Source organism: Argentina anserina, chromosome 2 (genome assembly GCF_933775445.1).
Source record: "Argentina anserina chromosome 2, drPotAnse1.1, whole genome shotgun sequence".
Lineage (NCBI taxonomy): Eukaryota > Viridiplantae > Streptophyta > Magnoliopsida > Rosales > Rosaceae > Argentina > Argentina anserina.
In genome coordinates this window covers 29,825,632-29,853,412 of record NC_065873.1, presented here as the reverse complement: position 1 = coordinate 29,853,412, position 27,781 = coordinate 29,825,632, and the positions used below count along the sequence as shown (strand labels likewise).

General features: G+C 39.1%; 5 protein-coding genes across 5 annotated transcripts; 2 read left to right on the top strand and 3 right to left on the bottom strand.

The window, feature by feature from the left end:
- The first annotated feature begins 1,036 nt into the window (after window positions 1-1,036).
- LOC126785384 (lysine histidine transporter-like 8) lies at window positions 1,037-3,951 on the top strand. Its single transcript, XM_050511057.1, has 5 exons — window positions 1,037-1,479; window positions 2,197-2,330; window positions 2,425-2,852; window positions 2,950-3,081; window positions 3,311-3,951. The coding sequence occupies exons 1-5, from the start codon at window positions 1,097-1,099 to the stop codon at window positions 3,797-3,799; spliced, it is 1,566 nt and encodes a 521-aa protein (XP_050367014.1). The 5' UTR covers window positions 1,037-1,096; the 3' UTR covers window positions 3,800-3,951.
- A 1,761-nt stretch (window positions 3,952-5,712) lies between these two features.
- Window positions 5,713-9,855, bottom strand: LOC126784359 (dof zinc finger protein DOF1.6). The gene is made up of 2 exons (XM_050509821.1): window positions 9,681-9,855; window positions 5,713-6,578 (listed from the first exon to the last, which is right to left on the bottom strand). Exons 1-2 carry the CDS (start codon window positions 9,853-9,855, stop codon window positions 5,713-5,715), a joined length of 1,041 nt encoding a protein of 346 aa, XP_050365778.1.
- On the bottom strand, window positions 9,533-12,773 carry LOC126782957 (ent-kaurene oxidase, chloroplastic). Its single transcript, XM_050508315.1, has 8 exons — window positions 12,444-12,773; window positions 12,166-12,326; window positions 11,480-11,641; window positions 11,231-11,371; window positions 10,868-11,125; window positions 10,604-10,765; window positions 10,295-10,489; window positions 9,533-10,200 (listed from the first exon to the last, which is right to left on the bottom strand). The coding sequence occupies exons 1-8, from the start codon at window positions 12,604-12,606 to the stop codon at window positions 9,889-9,891; spliced, it is 1,554 nt and encodes a 517-aa protein (XP_050364272.1). The 5' UTR covers window positions 12,607-12,773; the 3' UTR covers window positions 9,533-9,888.
- Window positions 12,774-13,969: 1,196 nt separating this feature from the next.
- On the top strand, window positions 13,970-17,119 carry LOC126782044 (B3 domain-containing protein Os03g0620400-like). The gene is made up of 6 exons (XM_050507198.1): window positions 13,970-14,261; window positions 14,676-15,072; window positions 15,306-15,475; window positions 15,584-16,019; window positions 16,334-16,497; window positions 16,594-17,119. The coding sequence occupies exons 1-6, from the start codon at window positions 14,169-14,171 to the stop codon at window positions 16,885-16,887; spliced, it is 1,554 nt and encodes a 517-aa protein (XP_050363155.1). The 5' UTR covers window positions 13,970-14,168; the 3' UTR covers window positions 16,888-17,119.
- Window positions 17,120-17,414: 295 nt separating this feature from the next.
- LOC126782046 (uncharacterized) lies at window positions 17,415-19,735 on the bottom strand. Its single transcript, XM_050507199.1, has 7 exons — window positions 19,595-19,735; window positions 19,387-19,456; window positions 19,240-19,299; window positions 18,867-18,981; window positions 18,623-18,738; window positions 18,182-18,306; window positions 17,415-17,915 (listed from the first exon to the last, which is right to left on the bottom strand). Exons 1-7 carry the CDS (start codon window positions 19,669-19,671, stop codon window positions 17,792-17,794), a joined length of 687 nt encoding a protein of 228 aa, XP_050363156.1. The 5' UTR covers window positions 19,672-19,735; the 3' UTR covers window positions 17,415-17,791.
- Window positions 19,736-27,781: the final 8,046 nt, after the last annotated feature.

Genomic DNA, 27,781 nt, shown 5'->3' with positions numbered 1-27,781 from the left:
TTTCCGCCGCTCTGAATATCTCTGCTACTTCCCCTGATCGATGCAACTTAGTACTACCAGCCGCTGTGTTTTTCACTCTTTGATGATTCAAGCACTACATTTTCCATTTAGCTTTCGTCCATTTATTTTGGAGAATCGGACGGAGAAAGAGTGAAAAGTTAACATTTTTTCTTCACATTTTTATTTTTCTCCAAAACGCATAATTGTTAGAGATGTTGTAACAGTCACCGTGCTTCAGCTTGCTTATCACTTAGTAACTTGTGGAGAGTAGACTCGAAAAGCTTGTCCACACGCCAAACACCATGAACAATAATAATGTCTCTATCATCATTTCCCCATCCTCCACGCTCTTCACGTCGCGTGCCTCCATAACCCGCAAATTCCGCGAGTCCCCAGAGCTTGTGGGTCCCTCTTCTCACTTCACCACCCTTGACTGTTTGACCTAACCGGCGCCGCCCTCCTCCAAAATAACGCACACGACGTTGTGGCTAGCTCGGTCTTGTTCACGGAGGTAAACACCTCTATCGCCACCGTGGGCGGCGGTCCACCATAAGTTATACGTTACACAAGAGAAGAGGGCAAGAGGTTAAGAAACTATTCAAACTTTTATGCTTAAACTCACATCCTCGTCTCCATATTCGATCGCGTCTCATCAGTCTCACTCATTCATTCACACTCACTCACTTACACTCAAAGGCCCCATTCCCCCTGGCTATGATTACTCACTGACCCTCATAGCTACCTATCTGCTCCGACACTACCCTCAGTACTCCTGAAACCCAAAAACCAGAGAGAGCAAACAAACAGCTACCTCCAAGTTTCCAACTCCACCACCATTTTTACACCATTTTAATATTTTCATTATTACCTGTATCTATATATCTATATATATACAAATATACCACTCCGCCCTTCCCGTGCTTCGATCTTCACTCCCCTCTATTATTTATACAAAGCTACACAAAGTCACAAACATAACTTGAGTGTGAGTTTGAGTGACACAGCTACTGACATACAAGTCTCTAGCTAGTAGCTAGCTCTTTGATTAAGCTCTGGCTAGTTAGCTAGTTAGAGAAGAAGAAGAAGATACAGCGAAATGGACGAGAGGCCGGAGACGGAGCTCATTTCAATTCCGGCCACGCCACGAGGGGTGTCCACGCCGGAGATACAGACACCCTCAGGGCAGAGGTCGCCGAGGCCGCCGTCCAAGGAGGCAAAGTCGTCGGCGTGGACTCCGACGTCGTTCATATCGCCTAGGTTCTTGAGCCCCATTGGGACTCCGATGAAGAGGGTTCTGATCAACATGAAGGGTTATCTGGAGGAGATGGGACACCTCACCAAGCTCAACCCTCAGGACGCTTGGCTTCCCATCACCGAGTCTCGCAATGGAAATGCTCACTACGCTGCGTTCCACAACCTCAATGCTGGTGTTGGATTCCAGGCTTTGGTTCTTCCTGTCGCCTTCTCATTTCTTGGCTGGTAATTTCAATTCATCTCTTTACCCTGTTCTGATATTCATTTTCACATTAAGCAAATTATACAGTTTTTTTTCAAACTATTGTTGGCATTTTGTGCTTGATTGTGATTAATTGCTAATGATTCTAATGGGGGGTCTTAATATTTGTATGATCTGTCTGTTCCTCACCTGCTGCCGGTGAGGATTTTGACTAAAGTTTATGGATTGTGGGTCTAAAGGGATAAAGTGGTTGCATTTGTTGCTAAGAATGATAATGATAATTATGAACAGGTTTTCATGTTTAAAAAGACATAGAGAACATCCTTCAGGAAAGTCATTTCTGTCACTTTATCTTTTGCTTTCCCACAGATTGTGGAAATATCTCTTACTGGGTCCGATCATAATTCTTCTTCTTCCTTTAACAATAGAGGAGCCTTTATACCTTTGTTACAGTATTCCCTTTGTTACAGTGCTTTATATTTCTTCACATCCAAATTGTTTCTTGTTAATTATAAAGAAGGTGAATTATATAGGTATTGCTTTTATATTTCTTCACATCCAATTCAGCTCAATTATGTTCCATTCTGGTCAACTTAATCTTTAATATGATTGAATTCAGATATATATCTAAAGTTTTAAGGTACCTGAAATTATGATGAAACAAAACCACCGAGTAAAAGATCTGAACTGGTTAAATAAAATTGACTTGGTTTTTCTTGTCTTGAATTATTGTTTCACAGGAGTTGGGGAACTCTTTCCCTAACCATCGCCTACTTCTGGCAGCTATACACATTGTGGATTCTAGTTCAGCTACATGAAGCTGTTCCTGGAAAGAGGTACAACAGATATGTGGAGCTTGCTCAAGCAGCCTTTGGTAAGTACTTTTATTTAATGGCTGCAATGCTTGATCTTAACTTATGAACAAGTGCTTAATGTATGCCATTGCATATGCATTTCCTATTTTGCAGGGGAAAGATTGGGTGTTTGGCTTGCTCTTTTCCCTACCGTGTACCTATCAGCAGGAACTGCAACCGCTTTGATTCTCATTGGAGGAGAGACCATGAAGCTATTTTTCCAGATTGTTTGCGGGCCTCTCTGTTCATCAAATCCCCTAACAACAGTGGAGTGGTACCTAGTATTCACCTCATTGTGTATCGTTCTGTCTCAGCTTCCGAATCTCAATTCAATAGCCGGACTTTCATTAGTAGGAGCTGTCACAGCCATCACTTATTCGACAATGGTTTGGGTCCTCTCTGTAAGCCAACCAAGACCACCCACAATGTCTTATGAATCGCTTCCATTACCATCTTTCTCTGCTTCCCTCTTTGCAGCCTTGAATGCACTAGGTATAATAGCCTTTGCATTCAGAGGCCACAACTTAGTTCTGGAGATTCAGGTAATATATTCATTCAATATCTCTGTCTTGTTAACATCTATACGTAACTAATCGTTTTCACTTTTTCTTATCCTAAAAATTTCATTTACTTGTTTAGGCAACTATGCCATCAACCTTTAAACACCCAGCTCATGTACCCATGTGGAAAGGGGCAAAGGTAGCCTATGTCTTGATCGCCATGTGTGTGTTCCCTGTTGCAATTGGAGGATTCTGGGCATATGGAAACCTTGTAAGCTTTCTGGCTAACCTTGCAATACCTCGGCATGTTTGAATATTAATATTAGGTGCTTTATTCAGGTGCATGCTTCAGATTATAGTAGCTACATGTATACATGCTAAAATACTACATGCACCCACAACAAACTTATTTATCTTCCTTGTTAACATTTCATCACATATTGCATATGGTTGCATTTTTTTAGTTCTATAATTTATTTACATGTTTCATAATGTTACAGATGCCTTCTGGAGGGATACTGAATGCATTATATGCATTCCATAGTCATGACATCTCCAGAGGACTACTTGCAATGTGTTTCCTATTAGTTGTGTTCAATTGTCTGAGCAGCTTTCAGATATACTCCATGCCTGTATTCGACAGTTTTGAAGCTGGTTACACTAGTCGTACCAACCGCCCCTGTTCGATCTGGGTCCGTTCTGGTTTCAGAGTATTCTACGGCTTCATCTCATTTTTCATAGGGGTGGCGCTGCCTTTCCTGTCCAGTCTTGCCGGGCTATTGGGAGGACTAACCCTCCCAGTCACATTTGCCTACCCTTGCTTCATGTGGGTTCTCATAAAAAAGCCCACCAAATACAGCTTCAATTGGTATTTTAATTGGATCTTAGGCTGGTTGGGGATTGCCTTCAGTTTGGCCTTTTCAATTGGAGGCATCTGGAGTATGGTCAATAGCGGACTCAAATTGAAGTTCTTCAAGCCGCCTACCTGAGCTTGGTTGACAGACAGTTCACTTCTCTGCTTAAGAAATCTGCTATATTTGTTACAATCTTTCACTATGTGTTACTTCAAAGTTAATGTCCTAGTTGTGGTGCATATATGTTGTTTATGGTAAAAACTGTAATAGACTTGCATAATGAGAGTTTTCTTCTGGGATACTAGGGTTCATCTATAATTTGATTTTCATCATGGTATTAACATTATTAACAAAAGTTTTCATCATAACTTATAGCCCAATTCGATGCACAATTGATGACATCTAAGTACCAAATGGAACACACATACAAGTTTGAATCAGAATTATGATTTACCAACCTAGCTATGTTGCCGTGGGTATCTGCATCGATGGAGAAATCTGGATGATCGTCTTCTTCCGAACTCTGATAAGTTATAAGCAGCAATTCCACAAAGAATTGCTTCTCGATCTCCTGTAGTTTTAAAAATTTGCATTCTAGAGTTGCATCGCATGCCGGACTACATGACCTCTGGCTCACATTAGATGATGGAGGTAAACGACCACGCACGCTAGTTCAGCGACGTCCTAGATAGGGCAGTGTTACTATTAATTTATCAATTGTTAGTGGGCTTACTCGTACCGATGTTACAAGGCCCATCTGTAGCAGAGATGGTGCTCTCTTTCTAGGAATCTAGGATGATGGAGGTTAGGTATCGAAAATGGAAATTGCCATCGCCTTCGCCATCGCCGAACCCAAACTCTCGTGCTTTATTTCTCAGAGATTCTGAAGCTGTATCAAGTGCCAGTGGTCTGTGTGTGTAGTTTGCTATCTAGCTGGGGTAGATTGTGACTTTGATCTTGGTCATTGTACACAATTGGAGAGAAGTAGAAAGGGACTAACAGGGGAAGGAGACCATGCAGCTGATCACGAGTAACACTGCATCAGGCCAACAGCTCAGGCGAAAACCCCCCTAGGAGGATTGCAACTGTATGCTGCGATGAACTAAATACGGCATACCCAACTAGGCAACTAGCTAGGATGAACTGCGGCTTCCTTGAAACCGTTGTCAAGTTGATATTATTGCTGACATTGAGAAGCAAAACAGATAAAATGATGGAGCAAGACTTCAATTCAAGTCCCAAGACTCAATACTAAGAGCAGGTCCACCGTTCCATTTTTTAGGACGTGGTCTTAATCCACATTATCCAAAGACCCAAGTAGAAAAATTAAGTTTCCACTACTCACCAAAAAAAAAGACCCCGGTCTTTGCTCCCTTGGGTCAGACCCAGGACACCCATTTTTGTGACCCAGGTCTTTCCTCTCATTAATGTTTTTATCTTCACTATTTAATTCAACTCATATTTAAATCTAAATACTATAAATTAATAATCAATTTAATAAATACTAGTAATGAAATAAATAAATAAAATATGAAATAACTGGGATATTTTTTTCTAAATTTTGACCCTAGGCCAAAAATAAAATTATAAACAACTTTACAATATTCTCTATATATAATTACGTATCATAATTTATTTATATCCCCTTATTAATAATAACAAAGAAAAAGTAATACAATTTAATAATTTATAAATGTGCGACCAAGTCATTAACCAAACGGGCGAAAACTGATGCCCGTGGCCCAGGTCTTCACCCAAGATGACCCAACGGTGGATTTGCTCTAAGTAGTACCAAAAGATTTACATAGCTACAGCAAGCTACTCCCAAGCAAAGCAAAGCAAGGCCATGCAACACACCAAAAAAAACCCTAATGAAATTCGTGTTCATGTTCATTTACCGGGATATATCAAACCGATGCATCACAAGCAACTACCATTAGCAACCTAAACCGTTATACCTACCATATTATACTACAAACCCTGCACCAGAGACTGGCCTAGATACAAAAATTGCTTCTCAACCTCAAAAGAACATTGCTCATTCCTCACTAGAATGCAGGGGAATTAAGACAAGGGCTAGTGGAGGACTCAACCACCTTTTCTTCCTTGAGACCAGCACCACCACTACCACCGGTGACAGCTGGCATGGAATTGAGAATCTGAACCTCCGGCCAACCAGCCAATCCAACACCTTGATCTCCATGATCAGCAACCGCCATCTGCCACGTGTTGATGTCGAACCCGGAAGAAGCCGCAGCAGCCACAGGAGCACCATAGTAGCAACCAAAACCTCCGACCATCTCACCCGAAAAATCAAGCACTGATGCTCTGGTGCCGTACCCGTAACCTTGCTGGAACCCATGGACAAATCCCGACTCGTAACCATACCCACCAAGAGACAAGAACCCAGGTTGTTCCTGCGAGTTCTCCATTATCAGAGACGAAAAGGAAACCCCTCCTTCATGAACGTTGTCGTTAAGGTTCAGGAGTTGTTGTTGGACGGAAGGCAACTCCAGCTTTTCAACCGCCGAGTCGGAAGAGGGTTTGTAAGGTGCGGTCTCGTGGGTGAGGGAGGAGGATGAAGGCGAGCTGGAGGAGTTGGAGGAGGACGCGCGGTGAGAGTGCTTGGCTTTCTTGCGAGTTCCACCGCCGACGGGGACGTCACGGAGGGTCCCACCTTGAGTCCAGTAGCGGCGGCATCCCTTACAGTAGTGGCGGGGCTGAGAGAGGTTGTAGTTGTTGTAGTAGCAGAACTTGGTATTGGAGGAGTTGCAGCGGGGGCAGGGAAGTGGCTCGGCGGAGGACGGCGTTGGATAAGGAGCCATGCTCTGGATCAGCCCTGGCCGTATGATGTCGGGAAATTCAGGAGGAGAAGTGGCCATGGTGACTAGGTTGGTGAATGTGAAGAGTGAAACTGTTTGGGTTTGGTTTTGTGGAGAAATAAAAAAGTGGGATGTGAAGGAAGGAGGGGTTTTATATATTTAAGGGAGGTAGACGGAGTTGAGTGGTGGTGTGGTTTGGTGTGTACGTACGACATTCACGGTGGCGCAACGTGTGGGTCAGTCTCCAGTCGCCACTATTTTAACTGCACTGTCGAGGGTTTAAATAAATTTAACTGTTAGTACTTATCCCCTAATTCACTGGGGATGTTTGTCGTGGTGAATAGTGATTGGTGCAGGAATTGTGCGGTGATGGGTAAATGTGATATGAGCTAGTAGTAGCTGGAGTGTAGGCTTATGCTGGGCAATAGGTGGTGGCGTGAATCTTACTCCATCTCTTCTCGCAAAACGAATCAGACCATCAGTGAGAAACTGAGAACACAGTACTATGTTCTTTTCATAATTTTGTCTTTTATTTCTTCTTCTTTTATTGCCACATTGATGAGAAAATAATGAGGTATTTATACAGAACAAGTCATTTTGTATAACTAAACCGACAAAAATATCATCACCAAAAAAACCGACCAAAAAAACCGACAAAAATATCATCACCAAAAAAACCGACAAAAATATGAATCTCAGTCGAGTAAATAACATCAATTATTCATAAACCGAGATAATAAATGTTCACATTATTCAACCGCTACAACGATGTCAAGAAATAATAATGACATTGAAAATTAATATCTATGTGATTTACACACTTTCGTGTGTGGAGTTCATTCTCTAAAGTTAATATATACACAAGATAAAACTATATCGATAATTTAGTTCAATTCTTTTGTTGTTGGTTTAAATATGTTCTCATTAAAATTATGGGGTGTGCTGTAGTGTTTTCTAACCGCGGCAACTATTTCATTAGAGTTTAAACGTGATATTAGTCATGGGTTCGATCTTTAATGGAGTCATTACACATCTATTTGTTTCTAACTCGGTCATAATATAGGCCTGAGTTTGGGGATTGAAGATATTACTGTGGCCAGGACACCCGGTGAAATTATGGGTTAGAACCATTTCACATGGTCCACCGTCAAAGATTACTCCCAAACCGGAGGTATTATCTTTAGTCGTGGAGATACCCTAAGTCCCGATTTCTAGATTTATCTCTGTACTTCAGTATGCAACAGTGTACCACCGTAAAACATTAGGAGTTGTCCTATGGTGGATTTGCTTTCAGACCTAAAATAGAAAACGTCTTAAAACTGAAAAAAAAATCTCACTACTTATCTACTTTTTTTTATTGTTAAAAAAACGTACTTTTTCAGTAACGAGGAGAAAATAATAGAAGGGAGGGTAAAACCTTTGCGGGCAACCCAAGTTCAGACATAGAAGTCAAGTTTGTGTTCTCACCAGAAAATAAAAATAGGGAAATGGAGAAGGGACAATATGATGGGTGTCAGGGCAGCGTGGGAGGCAAGCTATGCCCAGACAGAACTCACTGTTCTCTTCTGCCAATACGATAGTCTAGTCCTATTCCTATTCTCGCTCCTTTTCTAGTTTCCACACTAGCCTAGCCTACCTCTACCCTTTGGGCTTACCTACATTTTTTTAAAATCGAAAGTTAATTCATTTACTTTCGAGTTTGAGATAAAATCTAATAAAAAGACGAGCTAATTTAAGGAAATATGTAGCGACACAACTTAACTAATAAAAAATAAAACAAAAAATGACAAGAACATAAATTTGAACCCGAACGTCAGATCCAAACCCGGTACTAGTTCAATCAAGGAGGGCGTCCGGAAAGATAAGAAAGAACCACACATAGAACCACACATGCTGGTAGAATCCACAACTTCATGCGGGAAAAAATGGTCGACACCGAGCCACCAAAGCAACTCGAACGCCCACAACTTCCAACAACGGAAGCGTAAAAGACAGGGGATTCTCACTAATTATAGCTCACTCGTCACTTCACTCAGTCTGTCACCGCCTACTCCACCAGTGTCGGATTTCTGAGCTCTATCTCCGGACGTTATGTGAAGTTATGAACGTCAAAGCCCATTTCAAAGTGGGTCGGGCCTGGCCCTCTCAATCAAGATTCCCTCCCATCACTATCGGTATACACTGAGCCAATGTCTAGTATTAAACAGCGACAAACGTGACCCGTGGACCAACTGTACCGATATTGTCCTAACTTAGCCACCTCACATGTGTTGGGTTTTAATCACAAAAGGCCTCGGTACAATTGGTTATTATCCACCAACTTATAACCTTTATTTTCTTTGTCACTTCTTAGATGTGAGATATCTCCTCTCCAACACGCTCCCTCACGTGCAACCTAATTTTTAGGTCTGCACGTGCCAGATTAACATCCCACATACAGGTCCAGTAACTAACGACACTTAGTGGTTATCCAATCGGAAATCCTCCGATGACATGACAAAGTGGCACCCAACTCAGGCCCACGAAAGATTGGAGGCGCGACTGGAGAGGGACCCGCTCTGATACCAGTTAAACAGCGACAAGCGTGGCCCGTGGACCAACTGTACCGATATTATCCCAACTTAGCCACCTCACAGGTGTTGGGTTTTAATTACAAAAGGCCTCAGTACAATTGGTTATTATCCACCCACTTATAAGTTTTATTTTCTTTGTCACTTTTTAGTTGTGGGATCTCTCCTCTCCAACATCTAATCAAACAGTCAGATTGGACGACTGTTGAGCGCCACCTAATGCTCAACAGTTGACCAGGTGATCAGCACTCCTAATCTGCTAATCTGAATGGTTAAGGAATCATATATTAGCTAAGATTTTCAGTGTATATGCCTCAGGAATGAAATGAGTCTAAGATCTACTTGTTTCGGCCAGACATAAAGTTTATAGAGACTAGTATTACCATGATGATAATAACTAGTTACTCAGTCTCAATCCATTCATACTTGATACTTCACTCAGCAGCTTAAACTTATAGAGTTTCTTCCCAACCAAGTGTCGAGAACTGACATTAATACGTATCCATGGGCAAGATTATTGAACAAAAAAGAGGCGCAACTGAAGATTAGACCAGATTAAAAGCAATAAGGATGCTAATATATCTCTGAAAACCAATAGAGATGTGTCTATTTAAAAATTTTCACCTGTGAAAACATTTAAAATTACTCTCAACTTATTTGAATAGCTGCCATAGCAACAAAGTTTGTCCAGTTTGGCTGTGAAAACTGGCCATAACAAACTGAAAACACAAAAGAGTCCACTAACTTGAGCATAGCTTCGGCCACCGGCGATTATGGGGATGACGATCACAGAATCCATGTCGACTGTGGCTTACTTGCCTACAGAGAATGACTAACTCCTTGGCTTCAGGATCGCATGCATTGGATCACGTTTGTGAGTGGTCAGCCCAACGGTATCTACATTTTCTTCTTCCCCAGCTCTCAAATTCCACTCAAACTCCTGCACCAGCCTACCGATCGTCGGGCATGCTATTAACATTGCCTGAAGGGAACCAGCACATACCCTTTTTCCTGCCCCAAAAGCCATGGTCTTGTACAAATCCATTGGATCGTATTTCGGGTCTAAAAATCTTTCTGGCTTCCATTCCCCGGGGCTTTCCCATTGGTGCTTGTCCATGTTACACCCATATATGTTTATTGCAATCTGCACAGCATTAAGTGTTACTAAAAGAACTAATAACAATAAACTGTACATTCAAAGAAAAAGATCAAAAAGCCAGAAGGAAATAATTTCGAACCTCAGTTCCAGCAGGAATGTAGTAACCCCCTAGTTGGGTATCTTCATGTGCATATCTTAAAGGAACTAATGCAGCCGGACTGTGCTTCCTTAGAGTTTCATGGAAAACTGCATTCAGGTACGGCAGCTGGGACAACTTTTCCTCTGTCACTATCTCCGAACCACATACCTTTTGGATTTCTTGATAGAGATGATCCTAATTGATACAGATACATAGAGGCAGGCAATCATATCAGTTACAAATTCAACAAAAACAACAAAAATTATTGCATTAACTTTCAGACCAGTAAATGAGAGAACTGAAATAAACCTGTCGTTTCAGATCTTTAGCAATTTCATACATAGCCCATTCTGTTGTAACCATTGTAGTATCTGCTGTTTCAATAACAGTCTCCCACAGCAACATAATTATTTGATCCATTGTCAGTGTTTTCCCTTCGCAAAGCAAGTAGTCGATATAACAATTGATTTCCTGTTTCATAATCAGTCAAGTTAGACAAACAACTAATGCAACGCTTCAAAAATTAACGAGTCTGCATTAATTTGAGAAGAAAGAACAGAAAAGGATTGACACCTCTCCTGAAGCAATTCGCTTCTTCTGCTCATTGATCAGGGCAGTCATCACTGCTTTCCTGCGGGAATAGAGTCGCTGAATTTTTGTTTCCATGGCCTTATTAGGAATCCATCTCAGGTAAGGGAAGAAATCTCTCCAATCAACCTCAATTGCACCCTCCATAATGTCAAGCACTAGAACCTTAAAGATCTCATCTCTTGAAAGTGATGTGCCAAGTTCCTCCACATAAATGGGCTTTTCTATGTCCTTTCCAAAGGCCTGCATAACCCTAGCATGTTAATACTAAATTTCTGATTTTCGGATTAATTATATTCCATGTCCAGGAAACATAATTACAGAAAGTACAAAGTTTAAACAAATCACCTGCTTCAGTGCAAGTCCAAAGAGTTCTGACTCAAAAACTCTTCTAAAATTCACAGCTTCTTGAGGAGAACTCTTCACTTGAGAATGCAATTGGCTCAAAACATTATCTCTCAAGATATCTCTGTTGCTCCGGTGTCGCTTCTGATAATTTATAAATGCAGTTATAACTTATAACAACATGCACCAGAGTATAGGAACAAGATCAGGGCATAAACAAAAAAGAACAAAAATATAACTATAACAATTTACCTGAGCATTGGCTCCAAGAACATTTGCGAGTATGTATCGCTTGACCATCTTGTGAAATTCATTGTAGTCACTTATTGCAACCATACACTTATCATCAGTAAGAATCTTTAGTGCATTTGATAGCTTTCTGGTTGAGATGGAGGAATATCTGGTCACCATGGCCTGAAACAACATTGCAGTGATTACAATAGGAAGAAGATTTGACAAATAAACAATCTGATTTCATAGCAGTAACATTATCCTATGTATGAAACCAGCTCCATATCAATTGTTTATCAAGCATGAACATATTGGAAGCCCCATAAAAAAATAAAAAAGAAGAGAATTTGTTAATCCTAATTCAAAGATATACATGTAATTTCTGATTACTCTTAATTTTGACTCTTACAATCACTTACATCATTTGCCACTTGACCGATTCAGTCTTTCTTTTGAGAGCTGATTAATTACCACAGTCAGTCAGTTACTGTCTACATATTTCTACTTTTTTGCATTAGTTTCAGAGAGTTTAGTTTTTTATTTGCGAGTATATATCAGAGTGTGAGCTCAACCAACTTTCAACCAAAAACCTGCTCTTGCGTTCAACAATTTAAACGAAATTCAAATGTCACATACAAACCAAAACCCGCTCTATTTTCTTTTGGTTTTAGATCAGCAGAACAAACAGTAAATTAAGTAAAGTTCACCTCTTTGGCAACTTCGGAGTTATTGAGAACGACCATGGTGGAAGCCCCAGTCTTGATGGAATAGATAGGGCCATACTCCTCAGCCCACCTCGTGAAAGTCATGTACGGCTTCTTCTCCTTGAGTTGCAGCAAATTCCCGATCACCGGAAGCCCAGGAACCACTGCAAAATCAGCCATCATTTCATATAAACCCAAAAAATCAACAGTTGAGCTGAGAATACCATATGATCCGAATTCCGAAACAAACAAACAAAAAAGACATGCAAATCAAGGCAGACCTGGAACAGGAGGGAGATTGACAAAAGTATTGCTCATCTTTTTGTTGGTAAAGTAAGAAACTCGGATGTAATACAAGAAGAGCCAAGACACAGCGGCAAGAAATAAAGGGGTGGCAAAGGGAACTGCTCTGATTTCAAGGAGGAATTGGTGGAGGGTGGCCATATATGATTTTGACACTCTTAGTGGAAACTTGAAACTAAGGAAATGGGATGATGCGTTTTCATTCCTGATGTACTGTGAAGCTAGTCCCAATATAAACAGCAGCAAAGACTGATAACAGAACAGAAATGGAGGTTACAAATTGCAGGGGATGAATAATATTTGCTGAAAAGGAAAGGTTATTAATCAAATTGGTGACAGTGAGATAATAAGGGATTGATTATAATAAGAAAGAACACAAAGTGAAATGTGGTGGATAATATGCCCAGCTAGGACGTTATTGGCACTTCTGAATCTTTAGTATTTGCTTTTATGTTCATTACAGGGATTCCCGTTTTGGCTTTTTCCCTATATCTCAGTGTCACTCTGGTTTTGTATGATACAACATTGTAACTCTTTGAGGAGATGGACGTGTTGGAAATAGAGAGTAGACTAACAAGTGACAGGGATTCGAGAGCTTGTCTTATTGTTTGAGGCGGCAGGCGGTGGTTGCCGTTGCCGATCAACTTGCCAACCATACTCTTATGCTGCTTCTAGTTTTTTTTTTTTTTTAAACTTATAAGTTTCATGTTGAGCAACAAAGACACTGAGCGTCAAAATTTCAGATAACTTGGACTAATTTAGGGTGTTGACTTATTTTATCCATACTAGAAATTGTATATTTGAAACAACGATTTAAGAAAATATGATTCATTTAGAGTTGTTTAAAGCTGATTTAATTTTGCGGATTAAAAAATAGTTGTCGATAGATTTTGTCTTACGTTTAAGAGAGATTCATTAACTTAATCTCGATAATTAAAATTATAATAGTTTCATATTGAAAATCTAAACTTTTGAAGTATGAAGATTTTACATTAATTTATCTAACTTCTTCTCTCAAAATTTTAATTGTCAAGAAGGTGGCATCAATAACTTATATCACTTAACAAAGAGATTGGGTATTTGTTTCAACAATGACGGGTAATGTAAAAGTTTCCTAGACTAAAAGTTAATACAACAGCGCTTAAGAAATTCTGATAGCAACTTTTAAACCCAATACAACAACTGCAGACTAAAATGTTTTGTGCAAACCCAACCCAAGTGTGCTGGTGAAATCATCCGCACACGCGGCGAATTCTTATTGGTTCACAGTCCACGATTGCAACACAACACATTGTACTTCAGTCTTCAAAGCATTCAATTGTCCCTGCCACAACACGTGTAATAGCTTGTCTTCAGCTCATACAGTGTCACGCGATCTAGCCCGCGTGAAATCCACGTTGCATCACTTGCTCGAGTTCGCACGTGTGCTGCAAAATCAAGTGTGGGAGAAAGAGAAGCTAGCTCTAAAGCCCAATCAGGCAATCACTCTCTCTCTCTCTCTCTCTCTCTCTCTCTCTCTCTCATGGTTCTTATCTGATCGATCAACCTCTGCCTTTTTCATGTCTTAGAAATTACCTGTAATTTTATCAATGCTCTCTGTGTGCCCTATGTGATCGAAATCGAAATCGTAGGGCAAGCATAGATTTGGTCTTAGGGTTTATAAAAATCTTTATTTTGGTTATTTTTGTGGTTTAAGTTTAGAAATGGGTGATGTAGCTTTGAGGATAATGATGCCTAATCCGAGAAAGCCTCACTTCTTTGCCTTCTTCTCTGCTGATTTGAGCTCAGACCGGCTGGTATTACTTGTTTTTTCTTTCATATTTGTTCTTACTTACTCAATTAGGGTTTGAGCATCAAATTTCCTAATTGATTTGTATATGAAATTTCAATGTAGAACTGTTGGTGTATTGAAATTACATGTTGATCTTACTCAATACCTGTGTGCTTTATATCATATACAACAATGTTAGTCTCTCATGTGAAATTCCTACCTAGGTTTTTGGTTAGATTAAGAATTTACAAACCTATAGCTTAAGGAGTGAAATCTTATTCCCATTTTGAGAGTGTTTCTTTTCAGTGATTGTGGGTAGACTAGGTTTTCTGTTGTAAATTCCATGGTAGGTTACCATATTCATTGAAGCCTATTTATCTGTCTACCTGGGTTTCTGTTTCGTTATGGATGGTGATATGAGTGCAATGTGGTGTTGCAGAAAATACCTGAGAGATTTATGATTCACATGGAAGGCAGAACATCTGGGATTGTTGTGTTGTCTGGTCCCAGCGGGAATGTGTGGAATGTTCACTTGATAGAACACAATGGTGATTTGTTTTTCCATTATGGTTGGCCGGCATTTGTGAGTGACCATTCCCTAGAATGTGGTGACTTCTTGATTTTCAGATATGATGGTGAGTTGCATTTCACTGTGCAAGTTTTTGATCAAACTGCGTGTGAGAAAGAAACCGCGTTTCATACCCGATGTGGTCAAAATTCTAGCTACCATGAAAAACTTATCGGACGGAAAAGGGCCAGGGAGGAAGGATGTGGACTTGACAGGTTATTTGAAGAATCAACTTCTTTCCAGCAATCAACACCATATGAAACTCCGGGTAAGTTGTACAACTGATTTTTAGAGTATATACTACAGAAAAGCAACTTTTAGCCACTTGATAATTCTGCAAAGCCTGGCTTTGTCTTTCCCATATCTGTTTGTAAAATTGGGTTTTGCAGTTAGAGTTAGTTATCTTAAAGTGATTGTATAGATTCAGCTGAAGTTGACTTAATAGTACCATATTCATGATAAAAACAGATGCAACTTGTAACATTCAATTTTTTCTTGCAGGTTTGGATGTTGTCATATACAAAGCAAAGCAAGCCATCCAGAATAATTTGAAGGATAGAGGTTGTATGCAGATGACTCCGGCACATGAAGTAACTCAATCATTTAGCTCCTCTAATCCTTACTTCATGAGAATCATGAAAAGTTTCAACATCAGTGGTTCATATACTTTGGTGGGTTACTCCCTCTAGTTTTGTTCATGTAGCTTTTATAGTTTCTCTTACGTGCAAGTGTGGTCATGGGTAGTGATTCTGATTCACTGACTGCTTTATGCGTTGCAGAATATTCCTTATAAATTTTCAGTGGCACATCTACCGAACTGTAAAGTAAAGATTGTCCTTCTAAATTTGAAAGGAGAAAGTTGGACTGTCAATTCTGTGCCAACTACAAGAGTGCATACAAGTCATACTCTGTGTGGAGGATGGATGGCTTTTGTACGTTATAATGACATAAAGCTAGGGGATATGTGCATTTTTGAACTGGTACGCGAGTGTGAATTTCGTGTCCATATTCAAACTGGAGAAACGTCGGGTAAGTTGTGTGCTGGGCTGCCTCTGAAAGGTTTGTCAAAGAAAGTCAAGGGGAACTCTCCGAAAGTCCATACAAAGAGCCTAAGGAAGATAGAGATGGCTGAAACAAGGAAACATGGAAGTACATCAAAATCTATTGCCAAAGGCACAATTTGCGCTCAAACAAAAACAGCCAGTAAAAAGCTGGGTAAGGGTTCCAACTACATTCTTTTAATCAAGCTCTTACATGGTAGAAACTAGAAAGTGGAGCCATCTTTGGATGAAATGAGCCTTAAGTTTATCTAGAGTGCTACTTTTATTTGGAAAGCTCTTGTTTTTGGCTATTCATTTTGCTGAGGAACTCTTTAATGTCCCAGAGGTAATTAAATTTTAACATTCAGATACGATTGCTTTGATATGCAATTGGCACAAGTGATGAAAAGTGGTGTAGGGATGGCAAGATGCCAGGTTTCAGCACTTGTTTCTAACTTCTTGTTTTTCTGAACCATGAACTGGAGACAGCTACTCGGAGGAAAAAAAGTGCTGTAGATGAACTAGGGTCAAAATCGGAGTTAAGAATGAGGTTGACTCTTGATGAAGAAAAGGCAACTCAATCTTTCACTTCTAGCTTTCCAAGTTTTGTCAAGATCATGAAGAAGTTCAATATTAGTGGGTCATATACATTGGTGAGTTTTGTATTTCTATATATGCACATGCTTCTACTTTTATTTTGAAGTGTTTCTTGGCACTGGCTGGTAGTTATGGACTGATTCATTCTGCAGAAAATCCCATACCAGTTTTCCACAGAATATTTACCCAACTTTAAAACGGAGATCGTGCTTCGTAATTCGAAAGGGGAATCTTGGACGGTGAACTCTGTTCCAGACTCAAAAGGGCGAGTGGTGCATACTTTCTGTGGCGGGTGGATGGCATTTGTACGTGGAAATAATGTCAACATCGGAGATATCTGCATTTTTGAACTTATTGGTAAGCACGAGATGCGAGTAAACATTTCTGCCGCTGATCAGAATGGGTTTGATCATCACACTGGAGAACCATTGACTAATGCAGTATAGCTAGTGTAATCTACCAGAATTTGTGCATTCTGACATACATGGTTCAAGCTCAACTATCCATGAAGTCATTTGTATGGCGAGTTTTTCTATTTCCAAGTATTCTGCTCTAATCATGTGTGGATAGGTCTGGTAACTAAATTCTCTCTATGCGGACCTTTTCATCTACAAGACTACCAGGCAATCATCCTTGTCTGTGATGAATGTGAATATGTTGATCAAACTTAAAAGGAAACTTCATCCTTTTCTGTCATATTATTCCCATTTGGTTTAGATTGTCAAAGACCCTGAGACTAGTACGCTTTGGGGATGTGTTATACCCTGAGACTACTATTATAATTTTAAAAAGCCATAGTATAGAACTTTGGCAATTCAGATGCCAGAGAAAAATGTAAACCTAGAGAACCTACTGTTTCCCGAATACGGCAGGAAAACCAGATTTCACATGTGTCGAACAAGATGATCCGAACGTGTTCATTTGGAGCCGAACAACTAATGCATTAATCTTTCTGTGGGCGTACCTTTGCAGATGATCTTTTATGTTCATGGTTATTGCTCCCGGACTTTATTCGACATATGTCGAACAATTTTTACAATAAATAAACAAATAGTTATGCAGTATGTTGTAAATTAATCACAAGCCTAATTATCTCAACTTCATCCAAATCCTGGTAACTTTACTAGTCAAAACTGATACAAGAGTTGTGGTGAATACCCTTCAGTTCCCAAGCATCCGCTGATCAATTTAGACATAAGAGAATAACCTCTATATCAGAATCAGAATGGCGTTATAATAATGACACGAGATTGTAACCACATGAATGAAGTCATGAACAACTGAGGTTATTCTCATCTAAAGACCATTCCCAACTGACAGTCCAGTGTTAGGCGCCAGTGCTTGGTTGCTTCAGGCAGAGGGCCTCTGACAAGCAGCAAAAAGCTGCCAACTAATGAACGCCATGACCAGAGAAGTAAAGAGTTGAAATCCTACAACCTCCGGAAAGTGCCACCCTAGGCCACGCCTTAGATAGCTACACAAACAATCACTATGTTAGACAGGAAAGGAGAAATATTAAATAGGCCCACCGTATTTCTTATATGTAGCAAGTATGAACAGGACCAACCCTACTGATCAGAATGTTAAGGGAAACAAGCTAAGAACAGGATGTTGGGCAGAAGAGAAAGATTACAGCCTAAATAGTAACACATTATAAACATGTCTAACCAGTTAATCGGGTTTTTCTTTTTCTTTCTCTGGTAAAATGATAGTAGAAATTAGCAAAGCTAAGTAGCAGACCTTGTGATAGATGGCATGGTTGCCACAATCCCAGCACAGATGTATATTATAGGAATTAGTGTCTTAGGCTTGTTTTTGCGAAGCCACATCAAAGATCCCAATGCAGCAAGGGATATGCTCAAAACCTGAATAAAGAGCAAACTAATTAATATAAAACAGAAAATATACTACTCCAAAGATCTAAGATGAACCCTAAATCCTAAACACCCTATACAAGACACAATTAACTTAAGGAAAAACAATAAAGGTGAGCTACGATTTACGATTAACAGAAACTAAATCCTCAACCATCATATATTGAGCTATGACACACATACTCAAATGACCGACAGGAAATTCATTACGAACTCTGGGACTCTCCAACTGGTAGTTAGCAGTCTATATTACTAAGGATGCTGGCACATGGAAACTAAATGAGAACAACAGAAACTAAGGTAATACCAGATTTGCGTTGGCCTCAAGACCTTGGAGAATGTAATCCCATGTAAATTCTAGTCCTCTAGCACCCACCCACAGAGGCGCCAATCTATGCAGAACAGAATCGGCAAATGCCCAACCTGCGAATAGTAAAAGAAAAACCATCAACACAAAATATACTGTCAAATATGGCTTTCAGAATAATTCCAGACACTGAAACAACTCATGATTTTCCCTCTTTATGGTTTTTCAAAAGTGTACTACTTACCGAGTCCCACTGCTTGAAACTTATGAGTTTGAGAGATATTCCTGTGGGTCAACTGTGTCAAAGCAAAGTAAAGGCCAGCAACATCTATGAAACCAATCAAAGCTTTCAACAATTCCTGAAAACAAAAACTAGCAATTAACGATCCGTGAATTGCTACTCAAAACCACACTCGACGCGAATTGCAAATCGAGCTTTAGTTAACTCTCATTTACCACACAGGATACATTCAACTACAAACTGAATCTCTTACAATGCCAATAACTGAAAACTACAACAACCTGTAACAAATACGAAACAGCGAAAACTTGCATCCACCAAATGAAGTTTGAATTTCTACATGGAATTAATATAACAAAGCAAATGAAGAAAATACCTGATATGGATCAAAGCTCTCATTCTCAGACACCTTGAGAAAAGTAGCCAAACAAACAAGCTGCACACAAGAATTAAAACAAACCGAATCTTCATTAGCACCTAATTCCAGAGCTCTTGACTATTAACCTTGAGAATTAACACTCACCTTGAGTAGAGCTGTTCCGAGATAAACCACAGCCGTTTTGATGGAGGTACCGAGTGTATCATACTCCGATCTGCACAGTACATATAGTTAGTTGAGTCGTATAGAAATCGAGTTAGGGTTTGGCTGATGAAGATGAAGTGAATTCGGGGATTGGAGTGAATGGTGAAGCAGATCCAAAGAAGAAGAGCAGAGAGAGAGAGAGACTTACAGAGGAGTAGCGGAGTAGTAAACGGCGTGAGGACCGAACGTCAGAATGGCGCAGTTGAAGAAGTGGAACACCGTCATCCTCCGTCTCCTTTCTTCCTCACTCTCTCTCAGACTCGACTCGATTTCTCAGTCTCCGACTTCGGGTACGATCTGAGCTTTAGAATTGGGTGACTGCACCAATGTCGAGTCGGGTTGTGGGCTTTTTAATATGGGCCCTTTTCTGGGCTTACTTATATGATGTGTGTACTCTCACGAGACAGTGGAGCACACTGCGGCCCATCATGTATTTTTCTTTGATGGTGCTTGTGAGAAATAACAATATGGTGGGATTAGGGTGCTGTGATTTTGGATGCGCATGAAAGCTGCACTTAAACCACACATGCATGACATGTTAACTTTCTAATTCATTACAGTATATTCATGGTTCATAGTTATGCTACAGGTTTTTTCATTTCTTTTCGAACATGACAAGGGAAAAACATTGAGAACTAATTTCTTTAGGGATGGTTAAGAACTTGAGATTACAGCAGCAGACCAAATGCTTGGAGACTATACAGGCATATTTTTGGAGCTGCATTGATATCTTGAGAATAGCATGTTCAAGATCAAATAATTTATCAAAATATAAGTACTGTTTCATTTCATTTGTCATTGAATTTCGTCTTAGCAATTAAGTTCAATTCAACCATTTTTTTCTTTTCTTTCCGACGTGTTGTATGATATTTGGTGTATGAGTTTGATTCATGAGGAACAAGTTTTACTTTCCTTTACAGTAGTAGATTTCCAATAGGAAACAATTTTTTCATGATAACTAATGTCCAAAATCGTGCATTATCATTAATATTGATTATGTATTTAATGGTTAGAGATTCCAAATCAATAAAATAAAAATAATAAATAATAATCTATATCTTATGACTTATCTCGGCCGTTAATTGCTATTAGATCTAATGTACATTAATGTGGTTATAATTTTAGCTATAAAACAAGAGGCCACAAATCCGCCCGGCCGGAACTCATTGAAAATACCATCATGAGTTGGTTATTTTTTCTTGAAGTGAGAATTCATTCATAGAGGGCAAATTCAAGCCAAGGAGGCAATTACATATCAACCTTCATAGACAGACATGCATATAATGTAATGAATTAGAAAGTTAACATATACTGAGATACATATACAGAGTTACTGACCCTTATTAAGAAATTAAGGTATCAGCCTATCCGCCAATTTTATAAGGATAGATTTAAGGGTTTTTCGAGGTTTCATGCGTATGGTCTGACCTCATTCCTTGATTTTCTGTAATAACCCGAATTTTTAGAAACTAAATGTCGAGTATTTTTTAAGTGTTAAACTTGTGAAATTAATTCAAGACGACAATTGGAGGTTTGCGACATTTCAAAACAAAAACGGAAACGTTCTCGGATCGTTTAATTAGAAAACGTAACGTTACCGCAACGTATAGATCGACTTTTATTACGTCGCTCGGTTGCAAAAACTTCCTTCACGAAAGTCGTAGAGCTCATCGATACGAATTCGTGGACACGTCATGCGTTCGAATCGGACGTCGGATGCAAAAGTTATTAACGTCGGAAGTTCGTTTCCGATTTTGGAAATAGTATAAAAGGAAGGAGAGGAGATTAAAAATCAGAAAATCAGATTTTTTCTAAAAATCAGATCGGGGTACTGTTCACCCGACCCAAAAACTTTCTCCGGCCGATTTCTCCACCATCCGACGTCGCCTCGTGTCGTGTCACCTATCAAACTGACGGGCTCGACGAGCTCCATCTTTTGGGCTACGCCTTGCACTCCGGCGACAACCACACACGGTGTAGCAACCGCCGGAAGTTACTGCTGTGGCGGCGCCGCCTCCTCCGGCCACCATGGCTCAAGATTCTTGGGGGGTTTTGCTTGTCTCAGTCCCAGCAACATTCCCACAAAAGGAATTGAGCCAAATCGAAGTGTAAGTACCCGAATCAAAATTTCAATTTCTAGGAGTTGTGAATAGTGCCGATTTCATGTTCTTCGTTGTTTGGACTATTTAGACTCGGATTTAGACCTTGGTGTCAACTAGGAAATTGTTGGAAATGTTGTTTAGGTTGTGGTGGTGAAATTTGGTGATGATTGGTGGCGGTCGATGAACAGTAACGCCGAATGAATAGTAACTCCGCATGAATAGTGATATGTAACAGTAACTGTGAATAGTGATCTGTAACAGTAACTGTAAATAGTAATCTGTAACAGTAAATGTGAATAGTGATCTGTAACAGTAACTGTAAATAGTGGTCTGTAACAGTAAATGTGAACAGTGTCATGGTAAAACAGTAACTTTTAAACAGTGTTTTGGTAAAACAGTAACTGTGAACAGTGGTTTAGTAAAAACAGTGATTAGTAAACATTAACAGTGTTCCGTGAACAATGTTTTATGAACAACATTTAGCCGTGCTGAACTCATCACCTGATATTTTAAGTATCATTTTCTAAGCATTTATCGTGCTATTAGGTGACTGACGAAACGAGTGAGGAAATTACTTTCAGGATCGTGGAAGTTGCACGCAGGAAAGAAAGTGAGTAAAATCTCACTTATTTACGAATCTACCCTTGCGGTGATTCCAAGAGTTTTGCAAGAGTTTTTAATATTGAATTTCGACACGTATACAATATAGTGGATTACATATATATCGTATAAATGGTAATAAGTACATATATATATAGTTTGCTATATTATATACTGTTATGAATTCATTAGAATTGGTCATTTCGAATGACGAGAATTAAATGTTGAGCATGTGATGTGATTTTTGTACAATATGAGGTGTGATTATTGTACGTGGTTTTAACATGAGTTTGTTAAAATGTTTTGTCTTCGGACGTGTTTATGAAATATGACATGTATACGATATAATGGATTATATATATATTGTATAAATGGTAAATATGTACATATATATATATATATAGTTTGCTATATAATATACTGTTATGATTTTATCGTGATTATGTCATTTCGATGACGAGATTTAAATATCGAGCATGTGATTTTGATTTGTACAATATGATGTGAGATTATTGTACGTGATTTTAACATTGAGATTGTTAAAATGTTGATTTGTCTTCGGACATGATTTTTGGTACAATATGATGTGAGATTATTGTACGTGATTTTTAACATTGAGATTGTTAAAATGTTGATTTGTCTTCGGACGTGATTGGTACAATATGATGTGAGATTATTGTACGTGTTTGGCAAGTCGGAACCTAGCCTTTGGCCGGGCGAAAGTTACGATACAGTTAGAGCTCTAGTCTGTCTGCCTTAGTACTGCATGTGAGGTAACGGGTGGTTATCTGCTCATGGGTACTCAGATTGTTTTGGATGTTGGGTAGCGGGTGGCTATCCAATATCGGCGGTGTATTACGAGAGGGGTAACAGATGTGTACCAGCGTTCTTGGTACCCGTATTATAAATGCATTTGAGTAACCAGAAGGGTTACTTAATTTCTCATGAGCGGTTCTTTTTCTTTGGGACAACCAGATGGGCCGTCCACTGACTCATGAATGCATTTATATTTGTTTGATTTGTGGATTTTCGTAAATATTGATATGCGAGTTATATATTTTCATTTGACTCATACGAGCTGTAAAGCTTACCGGGTTTGTGTTTACAATCCCGGTGCACCAATTCGATGGTGTAGTGGATAACTCCGCATGTGTGGATTAGCGGGAATTGACGGACCGCTCAGAGGACTTGAAGTTATTTATCTCCAGCTTGCGTGAGGATTTGGTGTGACTATCTTGTGAGGATTATACATTTCCAACTGATATAATGTTGAATTATAAGTTTGGTTTGTAATAATTGGTTTTCTGAGTTGTATTGAGAACTCAGTGATGATCCGCTGTGCACGTTAAATGATTTCGATTTCATTGAGATTGTTTTGGTGTTCTAACGACTTTGAAATTTTGAGTTTTTAGGCTTGAAATTTTAGGGTCGTTACATTTTCTTCTCTAAATAAACTTTTGACATCATTTCACCGGCATCGATCTGTAGAATATTTGATCAATGGTGCCTGTATTTACCCAAAAGTGAGAGAAAGAAAAGAAACCTTTTGATTTGTGTTTTGAAGGGATCGACTACCTGCATAAATTATTGTTAATCGATCGATCAGCTAGTTTGCTTGAACCTTGATCATTATCTCATCATGATCATATTATTGGAGGGCCTGGGAGAATGAGTAACTATTTGCCAGCTAGCTGTCAGCTTGCCAACCCTAGCCTGATCGTCTTGCTTTAATTTCCGAGGCCTTGAGAAGAGAAATGCATGTCTCGTATCACACAATAACACATTTTTATTGCCAGAATTCATTCACAGAAACCAGAAACCCTAGACGACGAGGATGATGAAGGGAAGGCGCGCCATGCATGAATTGGCATTTTATTGTTATTATTCCCTTGTTCGCTTAAACAAAGATATTCGATGCAATGTGACGGGGCACGTCAGCCTAAACGGCGTTGATTCCGGTGATTCCTTCCTTTCTGTTTTGTCGTATCGTTAGTACTCAAGGGAAAGAGATCGAAGCAGAAGAAGGTGGTCAGATGTGAGAATTAAGAATTTATTCAAATCTCAAAGCAAACCTACACATGCTTGTATGGCTGTATCCTTATCTTGCGAATCGCCATGAACAAACTAATATTCTTCTCTTTATTTTATAGATTCATCTCTGAATCCTGATCAACTAGCTAGCAGAGAAACTGGTTTAATTTCTTTTTAATTCATGGTTCATTAATTAAGTTACTGATGTTTGTAAAGCCAAGGACAATATTTAATCACAGGTTGTGATCGAATAATTGATCAGTCACTAGCTATTATATATTGGTTTACCTCACTCTTACACTAGGGCTCAATCCTAATATTAATCTTACATTAGAACTGTTATTTGCACTATTATGAAGTAACTTGTGAGTTTATACAAATTAATAATGTGCAGATCGGAAGTGCAAATTAAATGATCAAGACTGATCAAACTTCATGATTTTCGAAATCTTCTACAATCTTTGCTGCTCGATCAAAACCTTTCATTCTAACCTAAATATAACCAGCTAGATAGTTTATTGTAAAAACTCGTAGCCAGCTATCTTTAAATGTCGGTTTAGATCTCAATATATGCATGTCATGTAGACATACAGGTCTGTAGCACGTGGTATATGCGTGAGGGAGGTGAAATATAGAGTGGGCATTAGAAAATCATATGATCTTTTCCGGAAGCCTCTGACCGTAAGTACTGTAAAACAGAAGCAACCAGCATATTTCAAGACGTATAGATATACTGCGCTGTGGTAAGCAATAATATAGCTAATGACGGTACGCGGTTGCTAGCTAAATCCTTACTTGACTAAACCAAGAAATGCGAAGAAGAACTTGAAACACATAGATATATACGGAAATAGTTTACAAACTTGTAATAATTAGCATATCAATTAATACACATCTTCATAACTGAATGTAAACTCAACAGTCGGTTCGAGAGTCAACAAAATTTGGCTAGTTCTTCACTTCTTCATCTATTCTCTGTAATTAATGATTTAATGTATTTGAGAAAAATAAACAACAAGAACTGTCTGAAGGGTTGTAATGGTTAAAATTAAATCAAACTATACGACTAGCTAGTATATATATACATCTGCCCATCCTGTCTATTTTTATTGAGGTTTGTTTAAAACCCCTTGTTGAAAAAATACCAAAGCTAGGGTAGGTGGCACATGAGATGGGAATATATAGTAGTGTTTTGAATTGTTCACAACGTAGACTCAATAAAATTGGGTTCTTGTCGACCAGGAAGGGAAGACGTTAATTTGTAGCTAAAGATATCCTCTTGAAGATTAAAATATGTAGAATAGAAAGGAGATCGATGCATGGTGGTTTCGTTATGAGACAAAAGCATGGAATATCGATGGGAATAAAAGCACAAGCAGGCATGCATTTGACAACATCGCAAGTAAGTAGTGATAGATCATAACTAAGCCATAGAGAGACATGTTGACCGCATATTAAATCCTGCAACCTTATTATTCAATAATCCAAACAACATGAGGATACATACCAAGGAATATATGTGATATGAAAAGGCCTCCCCTCCCTTAAACTTGAAGCTACTTACTAATTATTAAGTAAGTGAGTATCATTTCCCGGAGAATCTAGAGCGCATCAGGCGCTGACCGGGGCTCCGATAACTATTAACAAATGATTAAGCTATGCATTCTTTTTGGTTATTGTTAGTCATATCTTGTTGTTTCTGTGATCATCATTATAAACAAGTCGGATTAATTTAAGAAAGTCATGGAAGGAGGAGAATCAACCTATAAGAGTCCAATAGAAGAGAACAAACAAAGAGCTTGTTGCTTAGACAAGGTCACGTCCATCTGTCACGTGACCACAACCCATGTTGACGCCGAGGAATATGGTCCTCCGATCGATCCTTGCTTCTCCTACCTTCACATATTTGTTGATTTATATATATAATTTGAATGAATTCGAGCGTGGGACTCCACGCGCTGGCGGGAGGGGCTCGACAGACAGATGAGTTTGGTTTTGGTTTGGCCAAGGAATACTATTTACTTGCGACATGGAGAGGGAATATTGGGGACGACGATCGAACACTGTGGATCGGACAAATACTAGCCGTTCAAACTCCCCTACCTTGTTTCCCGGCCACGTTCTCTCTTCCGCCACGCGCTGCTCCTCCACCAGAGGTTTGGACTTTGATTGCTTCAAGCCAGCGCGTGGGATCAAGACTCGATTGCATGCAGAGGCTAGCTAGGTCGGAGTCAGAATCAGCGTTTGCATGTGCCTCTGCGACCCTGGTGTCGCTGGACAACCCAGCCACTCTGACATGACCTAGTTTCACTCCTCTAAATATATCACTACACCTTCTATTCTATATATGTGCTTCATTTCAATCATACTTCATACATATTCTCCGTTCGTGCCATTCCTTAGTTCTAACGACACCATATATGGTTCAAATTCAACTCATGCATGCAGTTCTAATCTAAACTGGTCCTGCTAATCAAGGTCGACTGATCGAGCTCTCCTAATTAGCTGATATTTCCTCAGCGTTCGCACGTGTACAGCTCAATTATGATTGAAAAACTTGTATTAACCAGTAGGTCACCGGTCAATGACTAGATATAGAGGTATATAACTATCGAAGGCAAACTTGCATGCCCTAGGTACGAAGATGATCAGCTAGCTGGCTTCAGTTCATAGTTCGTCTAATTAGTTAAGTTGATTAGGCTATTAACTGATTAAGGAAATTAATTATACGAAGTTTTACGAGTCACATGTTTATATGTAGTTATATTCATTTTTAAATGATGTTCTGGATCGAGGTTGGATGTTCTACAATGGAACCTGATGCGGTTCATGCCATGTCTGCAATTGAAGAAACTCATGAATAGGGCTAGATAGGTAGGTCAACATGCATCTTTGAATGAGGATATTTTTGGCCTGCCAGTCAATATCATGAAGAAATATGGAAATATTCTCATGTAAACAAAAGATACATCTTGTTATATAAAAAAAGAACATATTACAATAATATCGGGTAGAAACTAAGTAGCACGTTCGTATTCGTATTAGACACAATACGATACGTGGACACGTTAAATGAAATAAAAATTAGACACGGACACATGATAGACACGTTAATTAAATATTATTTTTAATATATATTATTAAATAATTAAAAAATATTGCTACACTTATTGACATGTAAATAAATATAAAGAACCACTTATAAACTTAATTATTGAAGAAGGAAGCATAAAATTTGCCAATTTAGGTGCCTAAAATTTGTGTTCAATTTTCAATAATAGTTAAAAACTAAGTCAAAATTCATGGAAACTGGAATTGAAATATTGTTTTATTTTGTAACTACAAGTTGGAGCACTTGATGGGTACAAAAGCATAATTATCTTATTATCTACTCATCCTAACACAAGTCATTTTCGGCCTCATAAGTCATAACTCATAAAACCTCACCGCTTGGTTTCTTCATTCTTCAACACCCGCCGCCACCTAACACTTGCTTTGAATATACCATATACTACACAATCACACAGAAGTAGAGAGCCCTTTATATGTACCCAATTTCATAGACAACAACAAGAATCATCAAACTAATCTTGGGCGGAACT